The following is a 13928-nucleotide window of genomic DNA, read 5'->3' as shown; positions in this document are numbered from 1 at the left end:
GTGGCACCATGGCATATGCGGTTCCCGGTCAAAGAGTTCAAGATATTACATAAGAATAGGTTAGAGACGAGCGCAGAAGAAGTTGAGGCAGTGAGACAAAGACATGAATTAGACAAGGAATAATGGTTGGAATGACCTGGAAACCTTGTTGCTGTAGGGGACTCGAGATATCGCTGCGGCAATCTAGAGTAGATAGATACCCAAGATAATGCATCTTATCGTTGGTGGCTGGAGCTTGCAAGCTGTGACATGGAGCATAGCGATGTGATGATTCAAGAGTACCGTTACCAAGCACTGGAACCTGGGAGACCTGGCAAACCATGTCTGAGACAAGTCCTCACCTGGGGCAGCGTAGAGCGGCTAACACAGGCAGAACACTGCCTTGAGAGCGAAGCATGGTCAGCATGCCCGGCGGAAGAAGCAAGGAACCCGAGAGAGCTCCTGGGCTGTCGGTTGTCATAGCCCGACGGGTTTCGGCAGCGCAGCCACAGCACACCTTCTGAACTTCTCCCATGCCCTGCTACAGGCTGCCAGGTAGCGCTACCTACCCGACGCTATCTGTGTGAGCCACAGACTCTCCAGACCTGCCAGATTAGGTCACCCGACCCGCATGGAAGCGGCGTCCTTATCACGGGTTCCCAGTAGCAACAGCTTCGAACGCACATCCCCCCAAGCCGTGCGCTGCAATTGATCTCGTCAGCTGTCTTACAACAGAGTCCAGGTAAACTCTCCCCGTACTTGATTCGAACCTACATCTTCTCCATCATCTAGCTCTCGTTTTTCTCTCGGTTCCGTCTCATCTTCTCCTACCCATGACACTTTGCTAACTTTGTTGTCTGTTGTTGATCCAGTTCGGAATCTGCAACGCTGTGGTTGGAGGCTCTTCGATATACCGAATACCGGCTTTCGACAGTCCCCGACCGGTTTCATTAGCCACCATCATGGCATCTCCTTCGAGAGATCCCCTCAGCATTCCTAGGGCCGACTCCCCGTCCCGACAATTCGGCTCTCTACCTCGAGCAGACGCCACCGCTCGACTGGCATCGCCCGTACCGTCGCAGCAATATGGCACTCCCCAGACCGGCCGCTTCGTCGGGAGCTCAAGTAGGCTAGGCGACGCCAGCGAGACCGCCAGCCTTGCTCCTCTTGCTGGAGCTGCTCCTTCAAGTGTTCAAGGTCCCGGCGTCTCGGCTCTGGCTGCCGCCTTGTCCAACTCTTTGGGAACATCTCCACCGAGACATGGCACACCACCGGTGCGTTCTGCCACTCCTCCGGCACGACCTCTCTCCCCTGCTGCTGCCGGCGCTCAGCTTTCGAGCACACCCATGACCAACTATGGATCTTTCGACTCTCGTTCGCGAAACGCCGGTGCGGGTGCCTACGAAGACCCCGAGATTGTCAAGAGGCATTTGGTCCAGCCTACCGACGCTGCTTCCGAAGAGTCTAGCATGCGTGATGGTGTGAAGGGTAAACAGACCGTGAACGCCGATGCCGAGACCGGACTGAACGAGGACGAATTTTCGAGTTTGCAGCTGCAAGGCGGAGACGTGACTCGAGGCATTTACAAGTGGACCGAAGAGGCAGAAGCCCGCAACAAGATGCAGCGCAGCAAGAGTTTCAGCATTTCGCGTCCGGACCCCGAGACCGATATTCTTGACATCAACACGATCAAGGTTCCGGGAGGTTTCCGTCGCAACTACCTGCGCAGGGCGGCCAGAAGCCCCTCTACGGCCAGAGATGGTGGTGAGCGCGGCGAGGCTAGCGAAGCCTCTCAGCCTCGGCTGCTGACGTCCAGCTTCCTCGAGTTCCTTTCTATCTATGGCCATTTTGCAGGTGAAGAGTTGGAGGAAGACGACGAGGCCTTACGACCCGGCGAATACTTCTCCTCGGGCGAGGACATGTACGAAAGCGACGACGATAGCGGCGACGACGACAGAGAGCCGATGGAAGACAGCGCGCTGTTGACGCCATCGCGCCATAGAAGGAGACGCAAGCAGCGTGGTGGCAGTGGAAAGAACAGCCCTATGAGCGCGGCATTGCTTCTGCTCAAGTCATTCGTTGGCACTGGAGTTCTCTTCTTGCCTCGTGCTTATCTGAATGGTGGTATGGTCTTCAGCAACGCCGTCTTGCTTGGAGTTGCGGCGCTGAGCTACTACTGCTTCGTTCTCTTGGTCACGACTCGTCTCAAGGTCGACGGATCTTTTGGTGATCTTGGCGGCATTCTTTATGGCAAGTGGATGAGGGCGACTATTCTCACATCTATCGTTATAAGTCAGATCGGATTTGTGGCGGCATACATGGTCTTTACGTCAGAAAACCTGCAGGCCGTTATTCTAGCAGTATCGGACTGCAAATCCAACATCGCTGTCAAGTGGTTGATCCTCTTGCAGGTGCTCGTCTTCCTGCCATTCTCCCTCTTGCGAGATATCGAGAAGCTGAGTTTCACTGCTCTTATCGCGGACGCCTTCATCCTGCTTGGCCTGGCCTACCTGCTATACTACGATATCCTTACCTTGAGCACCAACGGCATTGCGGACATCATCCAGTTCAACCGCAACGATTGGACCTTGTTCATAGGCACAGCAATCTTTACGTTTGAAGGAATTGGCCTCATCATCCCTATTCAGGAGTCGATGAAGAACCCCAGCAAGTTCCCTCGTGTCATGTTGGCGGTCATGATCATCATCTCCGTCATCTTCATCGGCATGGGTGCCATCTCGTACGCTGCCTACGGATCCAAGACAGAGACTGTGGTGCTCCTCAACATGCCCCAAGACAATAAGGCGGTCAACAGTGTCCAGTTCCTTTACTCTATCGCCATTATGCTGTCAATTCCTTTGCAGCTTTTCCCCGCCATCAAGATCACCGAGAATGCGCTGTTTACCAAGAGCGGAAAGTACAACCCCTACATCAAGTGGCAGAAGAACCTGTACCGCTTTTTCTTTGTCATTCTTTGCGCCGTTATCGCATGGGGTGGTGCGGATGATCTTGACAAGTTCGTTGCCCTTGTCGGTAACTTTGCCTGTATTCCGCTTGTCTATATCTACCCGGTGAGTATAGCCATGCACATGAGCCTACCAATGTGGGATACGACTGCTGACCTTCGAATAGCCCCTGCTTCACTACAAGGCCGTTGCGAGAAACAGACTCTGGAAGATTTCCGATATCATACTCTGCATCTTTGGCTTCGTTGCCATGGCTTATACCACAACCTTGACTGTTTACAGCTGGGCTGGTGGCTCTGATGAAGGCAAGCCTCCGGCATACTGCGACCGCAGGGGGAAGTAAGTTGGCACAAAGTGCCTCAGGGAAACGCATGCGACTGCATTTTAATTGTCATTCAGTGCTGTCTGAAAAGCGTTGGGTAATCATTGCATGGATTCCAGCGGGTTCTTCAAGGGTTTTGGACAGCATCGGTCGGTCGTCAATGAGCATGGGCTTGTACATAGACTGAAGAACAAGAGGCTCATCGCCACGTTTATAGTTCTGTATGTGTATACGTAGTAGCGGTTTGTTCCAATCAATCTATTCTTCAGTTAATTCTGAAAAGTCCCTGAAAACATAATAAACATGGAGCTGTAGATATCACGTGTCTCAGCGATTTTGGATTCAACATGTGTAGGTGGAAAGGAAGATGTATGAAGGGAGCAGCAATATGCACCGCCACATTTGTGCATCTGTGGCGCAGCTCAAATTCTGGAGGACCCACCATGACTTCAGCCCAGGGAGGCATCCTCAATGAGAAGGAGCCTGAGCTTAACCACATCCCACTCACTCACCACGATCTCTCATACCCCGGGTGAACTCTCAAATTTCACCATAGTACCAACACAAAGGTATGCATCAATCTCCCGTCATTAAATCGCAATTGACTAACCGGTTTTCAGTCTCACTTTGGTTTCCTAAATTCAATAATTTTAACCACGCATTGTCTTCGGCTTTGTCCTTCAAGTCTCGTTACCACCGACTCCACACTCCCGTTCACCATCACGAATCAACAAGATGAACGCGCCTGATCGGTAAGACGATCTTATTCCCCTTTGTTCTTGTGAGATTGGAGAGTAATCTAGGTCTGCCTGGTCAGAAGCCAGACTCGAGACGGCTTCACATTGTCATGATTCCCTTCGGGCTCCCCTTCAAGTTGCCCTCGAGGTGGCCGTGGTCTTCTTCTGGCTTCCTTGCCTGGCTCTGCCAGAGGTGCCTTCGCAAGACATGGAACTATTTTCACACCTCTATCCCATATCACAACATTTTCCTTGCTGTTCCATACACGGTCTACCGCATCGCTGCTTTCCGAAGCATATCAAGACTCCAGAACCACCTCTCAGCATACACCTAAGCCACATCATGTCCCTCCAAATTGATACCGATCCTTCTCGGCGCGTTTCTTTGGCATCAAATGAAACTCGGTACACTGAAGCTAACTCCTTTCTAGTTTCGAGCTCTTCCTGCTCGGTGATGGCGAGAAGAAGATCGAGGAGAAGGTCTTCTCCGGTACGTTTTCCCCGCCCTTTGACCATCTTTCTAGCCATTCGGCTGAGCTAAACGCTTCACAGGAATGTCCAACACCTCGGACTTCATCATCAAGAAGGAGGACCACACCCTCGGCAACCTCTTGTCTGAGCACCTCAAGATGCACAAGCACGTCCTGATGGCGGGTTACAAGAGTAAGGCGCAATGCTCCTCAACCAGCGTCACACATATACTGAACTCTCATCACAGTCGCGCATCCAAACGTCCCCGAGATGTTCATCCGAGTCCAGACAGACGGCTCGATCACCGCCAAGGAGGCCTTGGTAGAGGTCATTAAGAAGCTCATGCAGGACTTGTCGCACCTCAGTCGCGAGTTCACTCGCGAGTTCGAGCTTCGTCGCATGGTCGAGGCCGGCCGTTCGAGTCAGCAGGGCCAGTAAGCTGGACATACTTGAGACGATGGGTTACATCTCGCATGGGATTTTTTCCTCTAGGCGTTAGGCGGATAAGGTCATTACGGAATAACGGTCTGATACCGAAGTTTGGCATGGGGAATCGTCATATTGGTTTTCGCGTTCTGGGCTGAGCAAGTGCCTCGGATTAGAAAAGTTGATCATTGCGCATTACGTCGTCAATTACGCGATGCTTTGAAAGGCTCTCTACGTGAAATTTTGTGATGTGTATGCCCAGTTCCCCGAGGCCTTCTTTCGTGATTTACCCTTGGGCTCCGAGTCAACGCTTTCAGCTTTCATGGCGTGCTTGCTCGTATTACCTTGGCCCCGTCCTCATAAGACCCTCTAGGTTATCAGAATGGTGAACTTAGTTTATCTGCGATCTTGAGGAGCAGCTGCCTCTGCTCAAATTTCTTTCTCTCCAAGTTTCTTCATGCTGTCACTGGACCTTCTCCTCCAGGAATGAGCTGCGCACCATCAGTCTCTGTTTCTCCTGTCAAGAATCCCGAGGGGGAACTACGTACCATGCAAATGTTGTTGCCGTTCAGTAGGATCTTGGGGAGCTTTGTGTGGTTTCCAGAGTAGTCGCTAGCCGGTGGTTAGCAGGGGACATGCGCTTCCGTCAGACCGGCCACCTACAATTCTGTCACGTCCTCCAACACCATGTCTGTTTTTCTTGTCAGAGATTTCCGGTAAGGGGTTAGCTCAACCTCAGAAGTTCACTTACTGACGTAGTCATCGAAACCCAGGAGTGTGCCGCTGAATTCTGCCATCCCTTCGAGTTAGCACATCAGTATCGTTTGAGCACAGGACGGCCGAATCTACCCTTGTCGCCCTTCATGACAACCCAAATCCTCGATCCAACACACTTGTCGATAAGTTCTACGTTCGTCAGCTACGATAATCTGCGTTTATGGGCTTGTCTACTCACCCAGAGGGAGCAGTTGCGAAGCCATTTTGCTGCTTGAAATTTCGAATCTAATGAATGTTCTGAGTTTTTCTGGTTTGTAGTTTCCGTACAGAGGTTCCGCAGGGATTAAAGTCGTCAAAGTACTTGATGGTCGTTTCGATACACCAAACGAAGGTTCCTTGCCAGCCACCAAAACGTCGATGCTCAAGATGATGGACGTCGTGCACCTGGGCCAGAGGGGTGAGCGTAGAAGCCCAAGTCAGGTGACTGCGCGATGAGTTGTGAATGACTAAGCCGCATCGCCCTGGAGCTCCCGCTGCCGCCAACTGGTCGCGCATCACTCACAAAGCCTACTTTAATTGAACCCCTCCATCACCCACGACGCGTCTGCCTGAAGAATACCCGTTCTTCACTTTGTCGCGCCAATGCCCGGTGGCAAATATGGCGCTTCACTCCCCCCTCAGATACACCCGCGAGCAGCGGTGATGGGCTTCCCTAGACGCAGCAGTTTTAGTCTATATAAGTCCCTACTCTTGCCGAGGTCGGCGCTGGTCCAAACGTGTGTACACCCTTTTTTCAAATTCCAAGTTGCCCATGGTCTTTCACTGACAGTTTCGACAACACACAGACGTTCCAAATCAACAATGTATCCTTCTTCATACGCCAGACTATGGAATCCCGTTCGAGGTATCGTCTTCGGCTCAGCGCGGCAGGGCGAGACGTCCCATCCGCGAGTGGACATGCTGCGTTCTCTACACACCACGACGCCAGACAACAGCCAGCCCGCAGCTGCGACGAGATCGAACGACGAAATTATCGACTCTGACAGCGATGACCTTTTCTACACCGCTCCGGAGTACCAGTCCGTATTAGACAACGTGCCCATTGCCCAGATGCCTCAAGCAGACACCGCAGGGAGTACGAAGGAGGGCAAGGTTGAGGCTGAGGGGACGGCGGCTACAGAGCCAGCAGAACCCCCGCAAACAGGCCTAGACTTCAAGATCCCTCTGCCGGCATTCCTAAAAGCCCAGAGGGCGAAAGAGAACACGGGGGAATCGTTCTGGTCTTACACACTCTTTCGCGGGCCCGAGGTAGACGGGGTCGAGCAAAAGGTCAAAGTGCACTACTGCAAGACCAAACACACCATGGAGAGAGTATGCCAGTACTTCAAGGATGATGCAGTCCTCGGGTTTGATCTCGAGTGGTTTCCGGACGCAAAGAAGACCTCGGGTCCGAAGAAGAACGCCTCTTTGATCCAGATTGCTAACGAGAGTCGGATCGCTCTCTTTCACATTGCCTTGTTCCCCAGCGACGATTTTGTCGCTCCGACATTCCGGAAGATCATGGAGGACTCTGACGTGCGGAAGGTCGGCGTGAATATCAAAGGGGACTGTACGCGGATACGAAACAACTTGATGGTCGATACGAGGGGAGTCTTCGAGCTCAGCCACTTGTATAAGCTTGTGAAGTACTCGGCAAGTGGTGAAGTTGGATTGATCAACAAGAGGCTTGTGCCTCTGGCTACAATGGTCAAGGAACACCTCGGTCTCCCCATGTTCAAGGGGCAGGATGTCCGGTCGAGTGACTGGTCCCAGTCCCTGAACATGGACCAGCTCATGTGTAAGTGCTTCCGAAATTTTTCCTCTGACGCTTGCTAACAATGCCTAGACTCCGCTTCCGATGCGTATGCTGGCTTCCAGCTATTCCATGTTCTCAATGGGAAGCGTGAGAGCCTCGACCCCACTCCACCAATCCCCTATAATGCTGAGCTCGGCCTGAGCATTCGTTTTGCCGACGGCGTCGCCCTCCCGACGACAGACAAGAAAGATTTGGAGGCCGACCCGCGGAACATCTCTGCACCTCTGTCGGCCTCGGAGTGCCAAGCAATCATGGACAGTCTTGAAGTTGAGGAAGACGGCGAGGGCCCATCCATCGCCGAGAGCGTCAGAGCCGCCACAAAGGCTGCATCGACCCAGAAGCGCCAGAAGGATGCCAGAGTCGTGGCTGCCGATGAGAAGCTGGCCGCTTACCGGAATACTATCAAGTCCCTCCGTGCCTCGCCGTCCGCCGTACGATCGTATTTTATCTGGAAGGATAACAACGACCTCACACCCGAGGCCATCGCCAAGGTCCTCCGAGACCCGCCGCTGCAGACGAACACGGTGGTGAGCTACATTCTGGAGGCTCTCAAGTTGGAGAAGCTACCGTTCGACAAGAAGCGGCTGCGAAACGAGATCCTGCACACGCTGCCGAAGGAGGTTCTGCAGGGCAGGTACAAGGCTTTGATGCTGGAGGCTCAGAAGCCCGATGCTGGGGATGCCTCCCCGGTTGCGTGAGATGAGCTCAGCTACGTATATGAAGAGGGTGGCATGACGAGTCCACGAACCAAGAAAAATACGTTGTTTAGTTCAGCATTGGATTCATGCATAATAGAGATACCCGCATTGGTTACATTCACCTCCAACAGCCCGTAAAAAACTCATAAAGGATGCAAGTGGACGCGTCAACTCTTTGTCAATTGCCGAGCCGCACATCAGCCACAGCCGCCCCTGCATGTTTCGAAACATGAATGCGGTAGGCTTCTCAATTGGTCCTCTTGCTTTGTCTTCATGATGTCGTCCATGGTGTATTCCACTGTACAATACGCACTTGCCCTTGATGGACCCTCATCCGATCCCAGGGCCCCCCTTCCCTCATAGGCACCAAAGAAGGAGCAACTCATCAACAAGCAGCGTCCGTTGTAGTCGATGGCCGAGCGCTACGATTCTTCGTATGTTGGCTCACGGTCCTACATAATGCCATGGATAACTTGGCTCTTTTGCGTGCTGAGGTCACGAGTTCGAGTTGGATTTTATTTTTTATTTTTTATTCAATTTTTTTATTCTGAGCCGCGGATGCCTCTTATTGTTATTTTCTTGGGTTCGACTAATCAGGCCTGGGATGCATATCAGTAAGCTTGTTCCGGGGGTGGCACACCACAGGAGTCGCGTTGTTTCCTGCTATTGCCTTGGTGACGTGACTAGAGGTTACACGACATGGAGATCTACCCCGTTGTCGTCACGTCGTTGGATATGTGCAAGGAGGGGAGCAAGTTTCCATGTTACGAATTGTGTATAAACTATTGGTCAAGAGATATGCACCGAGAGTGAGGAGGCAGACACAGAGAAAAAGAGATTGAAGCCACACCGGCTTCCAAATCTAGGTGGATATCTAGGTCCATCCTATTACAGCCCTGGTGGTCTACTCGGCCGGGAGGCGTTATTCGGAAGCAGGAGAGGGTACAGGACCACATCACACCCGGCAGATGAATGGGCGTTGGACGATCTCTCTCTCTCTCTCGTCACAGCCACAATCTTTCCGCGGCGCGATAACACGTCGTTTACATTATCTGTGGCTATCAGCCCATGCTTTGAGGCATTGGGGCGTTGCGTCGTCGCCCTCTTCCTCTTTGCCACATCCTCGGTTCACGTTCTAAGAATAGAAGCATATATAGAACAAAAGAACGTAATCGGCCGAGTTCAGATCGTCGTCATTGTTTGTAGAGAGTACATGTGAGATGCAGCGTACAAGTGGTACGAGATGAACTACACGTTTGGTGGCGAACGGGCTGTCGTATAATGAGAACATGGGAGATGCTAGTTACTACTTGGCCTTGAAAGTATGATTTGGTGCTTACATATAATAACACTATCTGCGCAAATATCCTGTTACGGATCATACATATTTTTGACTGCTCATCTGCTGAGGTCCGTGGCAGGTAACAATAATAATATCAGCATCAAACACTGCGACGATTACCAGTAGGAGAGAAAGTAGACATAATGGATTCTAGAGATCATGTAACAGCGAATACGAGGTAATGATCGTGTTAGTAGTCTAGATACGTTCAGACGAGTAGGTATTCCTGTCCGGTTATCCTCGCAAGTATGACGATGAAGGGTAGGTGACTTGAGCCCCCAGCCGGTATTGCTCAGAAGTCTTCGGGGCCGGTCACGATTGAGATCCGAGGTTGAAAATAGCTCGGAATGGCCGAGCGAACAGGCCTCGCAGCTTTGCAGGAAGGAAACAAGTTCGACATCATCCCGAATCCGTCGCAGCTTGCGAACGGCCTTTCAAGCAGATCATCCGATCATGGCCCGCCTGATATTTTCTGCTTATTGACGTCTTTGCCTCGCCGTCCGAAGTGTGGCATTATAGGGCTGTCTCTACATTGGAGAACTCCCCACAAACTCTAGAACCGGGATCGTGCTCGGTCCTCGCTCAAGTCGTAAGGTGATGTCTGGGTGTTCTTGTTGGAGCGCTCGGCCTGTTTTGGCGGTGCTTTTCCCTTGCGGCTCCTCCCTCTGTCATGTATTGCTTGCATGCTTCTGATCCGAGACCTTCGTTCGTGTGATCAGATTGCGAAACCAATCCGTTTCTCTTTCATTTCTTACCCGTGTTTGAGCAGCGGCGTGCGGACTTCGCCGGACATATTGCAGGCTGCTCTGACCTCCGGCTCGGTGGCCTCGGATTGTATGCCCTATGTAAGGGACGTAGTCAACTGTGGTATGAAGGGTGAATGGGTATCATCTTGGAAGTCCATTTGTTTGATACAGACCGGTCTGTTAGGCTCGAGTATCGCTGAAATATACCAAACTGGAGATGAGGCACCGGGCTGAACATAGAATGTTCCTCGGCCTATTCCTATTAAGTTGGCTTGCACAACATGCCATTCCTCATCCGTGGCGACTTCGAGGCTTGTTTCTGTTGTGTCTAGTTGCTTCTGATCCTAGGCCAAGCGTAGACAGGAGCAGTCTTGGCCGTATCCGAAGCCGTCCACGATCCCACTTGTGGATGCTGCCAACCGATCGGCTCATGGTGCTTGAAAGCTTATCGAGATAGCTGTGGAGAGCCAAGGGACCAAGCATGCCCTTCAGCTTGGTGACCAAGACTGATATCTGGACTTCCACTCGAAACCAATGGCAATCAGAAGAGCAAATGAGCAGTGGCAAGATGTGGGGCGCAATGAAGCTTAAGCCACACCCAATTTGCACCACATGCCCTGGATATTCTCGAAATCGACGAGAATCATTGTGAAAGGGCCTTTGATGTCCGTGGGGTGGTCTTTCGCCCTGTAATTTGACGTCAAGGTCTCCTGCATAGTCCAGAAGACTGTCGACGATGCAACGGCCTACAAGGGTTTCAAGAGCCTAGAGAGATTGGCAATGGGCGACTCCCTGGCTGAGGTGAGATTTGGCTGGATCTTCGGACTTTCGAAGGCCTTTTGCTGCAACCTCGGACTGATGTCAAATTCAACGTGAAGGCGCTGTGTCAACCGTAACGTAATAGCAGATGGAGAGGCATTATGCGGACAATCCCGAGACTTGAGCTTTTGTCTATGGACTAGCACACAAAGCCTGGCACTAGCTACGCGGCCGTTGTCAAATTTTCTGTTGCAGGAGGGAATCATGAAGCTGGACTTACGGGGACGCTTCAGACCTTGGCATGGCCATCTCACTGTTCAGCTAGGTCTTGCGCCGTGTGGGTCGTCTGTCTATGGTCACTAGTCGGTGAGTTTGCAGATGAAAGTGGGACGGGACCAGATCCGTCATGACATCAACCAGGGGTGTGTCCGTCAAGGAAACGGGTCTCGATGAACGCTATCAGGTCAGATATGGAGAGTCAAGACTCGGAGGCGAAATCCGTCGTTCCTGGAGGCTTGAGAAAAGACCTGCAGTCTCCAAGTAGCCCCTCGTAGAAGGAAGTAGGAACACCGACGCTTGGTGATGGATGCTGCCAAGTCCGAAGTTCATGGGACGTGACATGTGATTGTGAGTGCGAACGCGGCTGGATATGCGGAGGAAACCAACAGAGAGCATAAGTCACGGCATCAAGGCAATTAATTTCGACCGGCCGGCGGCCGCAAGCCCGGGAAGCCGCCACTGGGGACTGGAGCTACCGATGTTCAGCGGGCAACTGCCAGCGGAAAACCCCCGCTGACAAAATGCAGCTGCGAGTCGCGCGCTGCCTTCCACCCCAAACAGTTAGGGAAACCGTCACCCGTGGACGTGGCAACGAACCCCATGCCGCCAACCGCAACCGCCCAGGAAGGGAAGACGAGCGATTCAAGCAAGAGATGCCAGTGACTAGGCTGTGAGGTAAAGGGTAACAGGCCAACAGCAAGCAGGAGAAACACCAGAAATCAAAAGAAGCACTGGCCAGTCAAACGACCAAGAACGGTTGCCACACGAAACTGTCCGCCCTCCTCCCTCGCGCTAAGGTAGTGTAGTCGGGTGTTCCCAAGCCATTGTCCATCTGCCATCTGAACCACCAATCTCTAGCGTCTGCTTTCCCACTCTCTCTCAAAACTCATGCCGCAAGTCGATCGAGATAGCGCGCAGCCGCCGCTGGTCGCCGTGCGCAACGTCTGGGTGACGACTTGGGTTGCGCCTTTGGTGCTATCCAGTTGCCGCTTCCTGCATCTCTAGCGCCTCTTATCGCACTGCCGCCTGCGAGCTCCTGCAAGACGTGAGAGCCAGTGGCATTGTCGTACAGCTGCCATGACACCGACGCGTGCAACCTTCATTTGATACTTCTCTGTCTCTGAACGGAAGCAAAAAAACATTTGAACCAAAGAAAAAAGTAAGTGGAGTGTACCTGTACCGTACTCTGGAACATTGACTTTAGAGACGTCGGAAATATTCTGCATCGAGCGGGGGTAGAGACTGTATGTTTCAAGAAGTTTACCAGCGTGACATGGACTGTAAATTAAGCAGCGAATTTTTTTTTTTGAGCGACCAAAGATTCAGGGTTCCCGCCAGTCCAGGCTTGTTTCGGGGGCGGGGAAAGCTGTTGAAATGAGGAGACGTGCGGAATGCTTCTTTACCTGACGGGTTCAGCTCTACCGGTTCATGGAAGGCGCCTAGAAGACTGGGCTTTTCCTTTGTTCTCGTGGGGTTGTGTTCTTATTCATCTCAATCTGGTTCATGTCCGAGACCTACATGAAGAGTCTTTCGGGGCTTGTGCTGCGCTAATCAGCAAGGCGACGACGACGATCGGACGACGACGATCGGACGACGCAGATTGAAAGTACATTTCGTTGCATATATGGTAATCAGAGTTGGAGATGAGGCCCAGAGGGAAGTTGATGCGGTCCAGGGGTGGAAACAACCAGGTGCGGGCTGGAAATGAGAATAGCATGCGCCTGAGGTGGGAAACAAAATGGCGGTTTATGCCGCGTAGTATCCGTAGATGATTGATATTACCTTACCTTATTCACAGCTGTCGCCAACTGCGATCATAAGCCTGATGAGCACGTACCTCCATATCCATACGCAATACCGGCAAGACTTGGAAATTGAACGAATCGAGGGATAGAGGCAGCCGTTTAAGCCGGGATCTTCAATGAAAGAAGGAACCTTCCCAAGCTCCTGACTAGCAAGTTGGGCTCCAATTGAAGCAGCGGGACCAAAAAGAAAACGGCTTGATCCTGTGGCGTAGTAGCCCGCTACGTCAGTTCAAGACATTTCCCACATAGTATCCGTTCGTGAGGCGTCGGTTTCATCGAGGTATTTTCCTATCAGCAACCGGCTAATGCTTCCTTTAGTCAGGGGTCTCGGCAGCGACAGTGCACAAGCAGCGCCGGTTCCTGGGCCGCGACACCACCACCACTAAGGTACCTTACCTCACCATGACTCTGAGCGACTGAGCCCACTCCAGGACTTCAAGTTTCTGAACCACTTCTGCCACTCCCACTCGCCCGCCGCCCGCCTTCTCTTCGGCGCGTCCTCTTTAGCGGGCGGGCATTCCACACCTGCGAGGCCCAGCCATCCCTGTCTCCTATCTTTTCGTCCGTGGCTCGCGGCACTTCTGCCCGCATGTCCTCTGCCATACAAGATAACCTACAAAGGTACTTACAGAACTCCGTAGGTGCACACGGAATAGTCGCCTCCAGAAGATGGTAAATTTGGGGAGGGGATCCAATCCAATCCATCCCACACACCCCTTCCCCAATCATCAATAATGGAGGTCGCCCTTTTTGCCCTTTCCTAACACCGCGTAATAGCCCGGGCTACGAATACGGTCACTACGATGTACGGTACTACCGATACCTC

The 13928-nt window shown here is 52.3% G+C and overlaps 4 protein-coding genes across 4 annotated transcripts; 3 read left to right on the top strand and 1 right to left on the bottom strand.

Annotated features, from left to right (window-relative positions):
- The first annotated feature begins 532 nt into the window (after positions 1–532).
- On the top strand, positions 533–3545 carry BDP81DRAFT_337393 (transmembrane amino acid transporter). Its single transcript, XM_060585975.1, has 3 exons — positions 533–721; positions 852–3050; positions 3112–3545. The coding sequence occupies exons 2-3, from the start codon at positions 942–944 to the stop codon at positions 3286–3288; spliced, it is 2286 nt and encodes a 761-aa protein (XP_060451499.1). The 5' UTR covers positions 533–721; positions 852–941; the 3' UTR covers positions 3289–3545.
- Positions 3546–3786: 241 nt separating this feature from the next.
- BDP81DRAFT_4251 (DNA-directed RNA polymerase) lies at positions 3787–5385 on the top strand. The gene is made up of 5 exons (XM_060590189.1): positions 3787–3836; positions 3888–4019; positions 4436–4494; positions 4557–4667; positions 4723–5385. The coding sequence occupies exons 2-5, from the start codon at positions 4003–4005 to the stop codon at positions 4911–4913; spliced, it is 378 nt and encodes a 125-aa protein (XP_060451498.1). The 5' UTR covers positions 3787–3836; positions 3888–4002; the 3' UTR covers positions 4914–5385.
- Positions 5357–5881, bottom strand: BDP81DRAFT_388385 (U6 snRNA-associated Sm-like protein LSm5; the record flags this gene model as incomplete). Its single annotated transcript, XM_060587111.1, has 6 exons — positions 5357–5392; positions 5450–5513; positions 5565–5592; positions 5653–5691; positions 5751–5807; positions 5857–5881. The coding sequence occupies 6 exons, from the start codon at positions 5879–5881 to the stop codon at positions 5357–5359; spliced, it is 249 nt and encodes an 82-aa protein (XP_060451497.1).
- Positions 5882–6479: 598 nt separating this feature from the next.
- BDP81DRAFT_444193 (exonuclease) lies at positions 6480–8171 on the top strand (the record flags this gene model as incomplete). Its single annotated transcript, XM_060591801.1, has 2 exons — positions 6480–7455; positions 7504–8171. The coding sequence occupies 2 exons, from the start codon at positions 6480–6482 to the stop codon at positions 8169–8171; spliced, it is 1644 nt and encodes a 547-aa protein (XP_060451496.1).
- Between the last annotated feature and the right edge of the window lie 5757 nt (positions 8172–13928).

Source organism: Colletotrichum phormii (assembly GCF_030913505.1).
Source record: "Colletotrichum phormii strain CBS 102054 chromosome Unknown BDP81scaffold_1, whole genome shotgun sequence".
NCBI classification, from domain to species: Eukaryota; Fungi; Ascomycota; class Sordariomycetes; order Glomerellales; family Glomerellaceae; genus Colletotrichum; species Colletotrichum phormii.
Note: the sequence above shows the minus strand (reverse complement) of the source record. Positions and strands in the feature narration are given on the sequence as shown.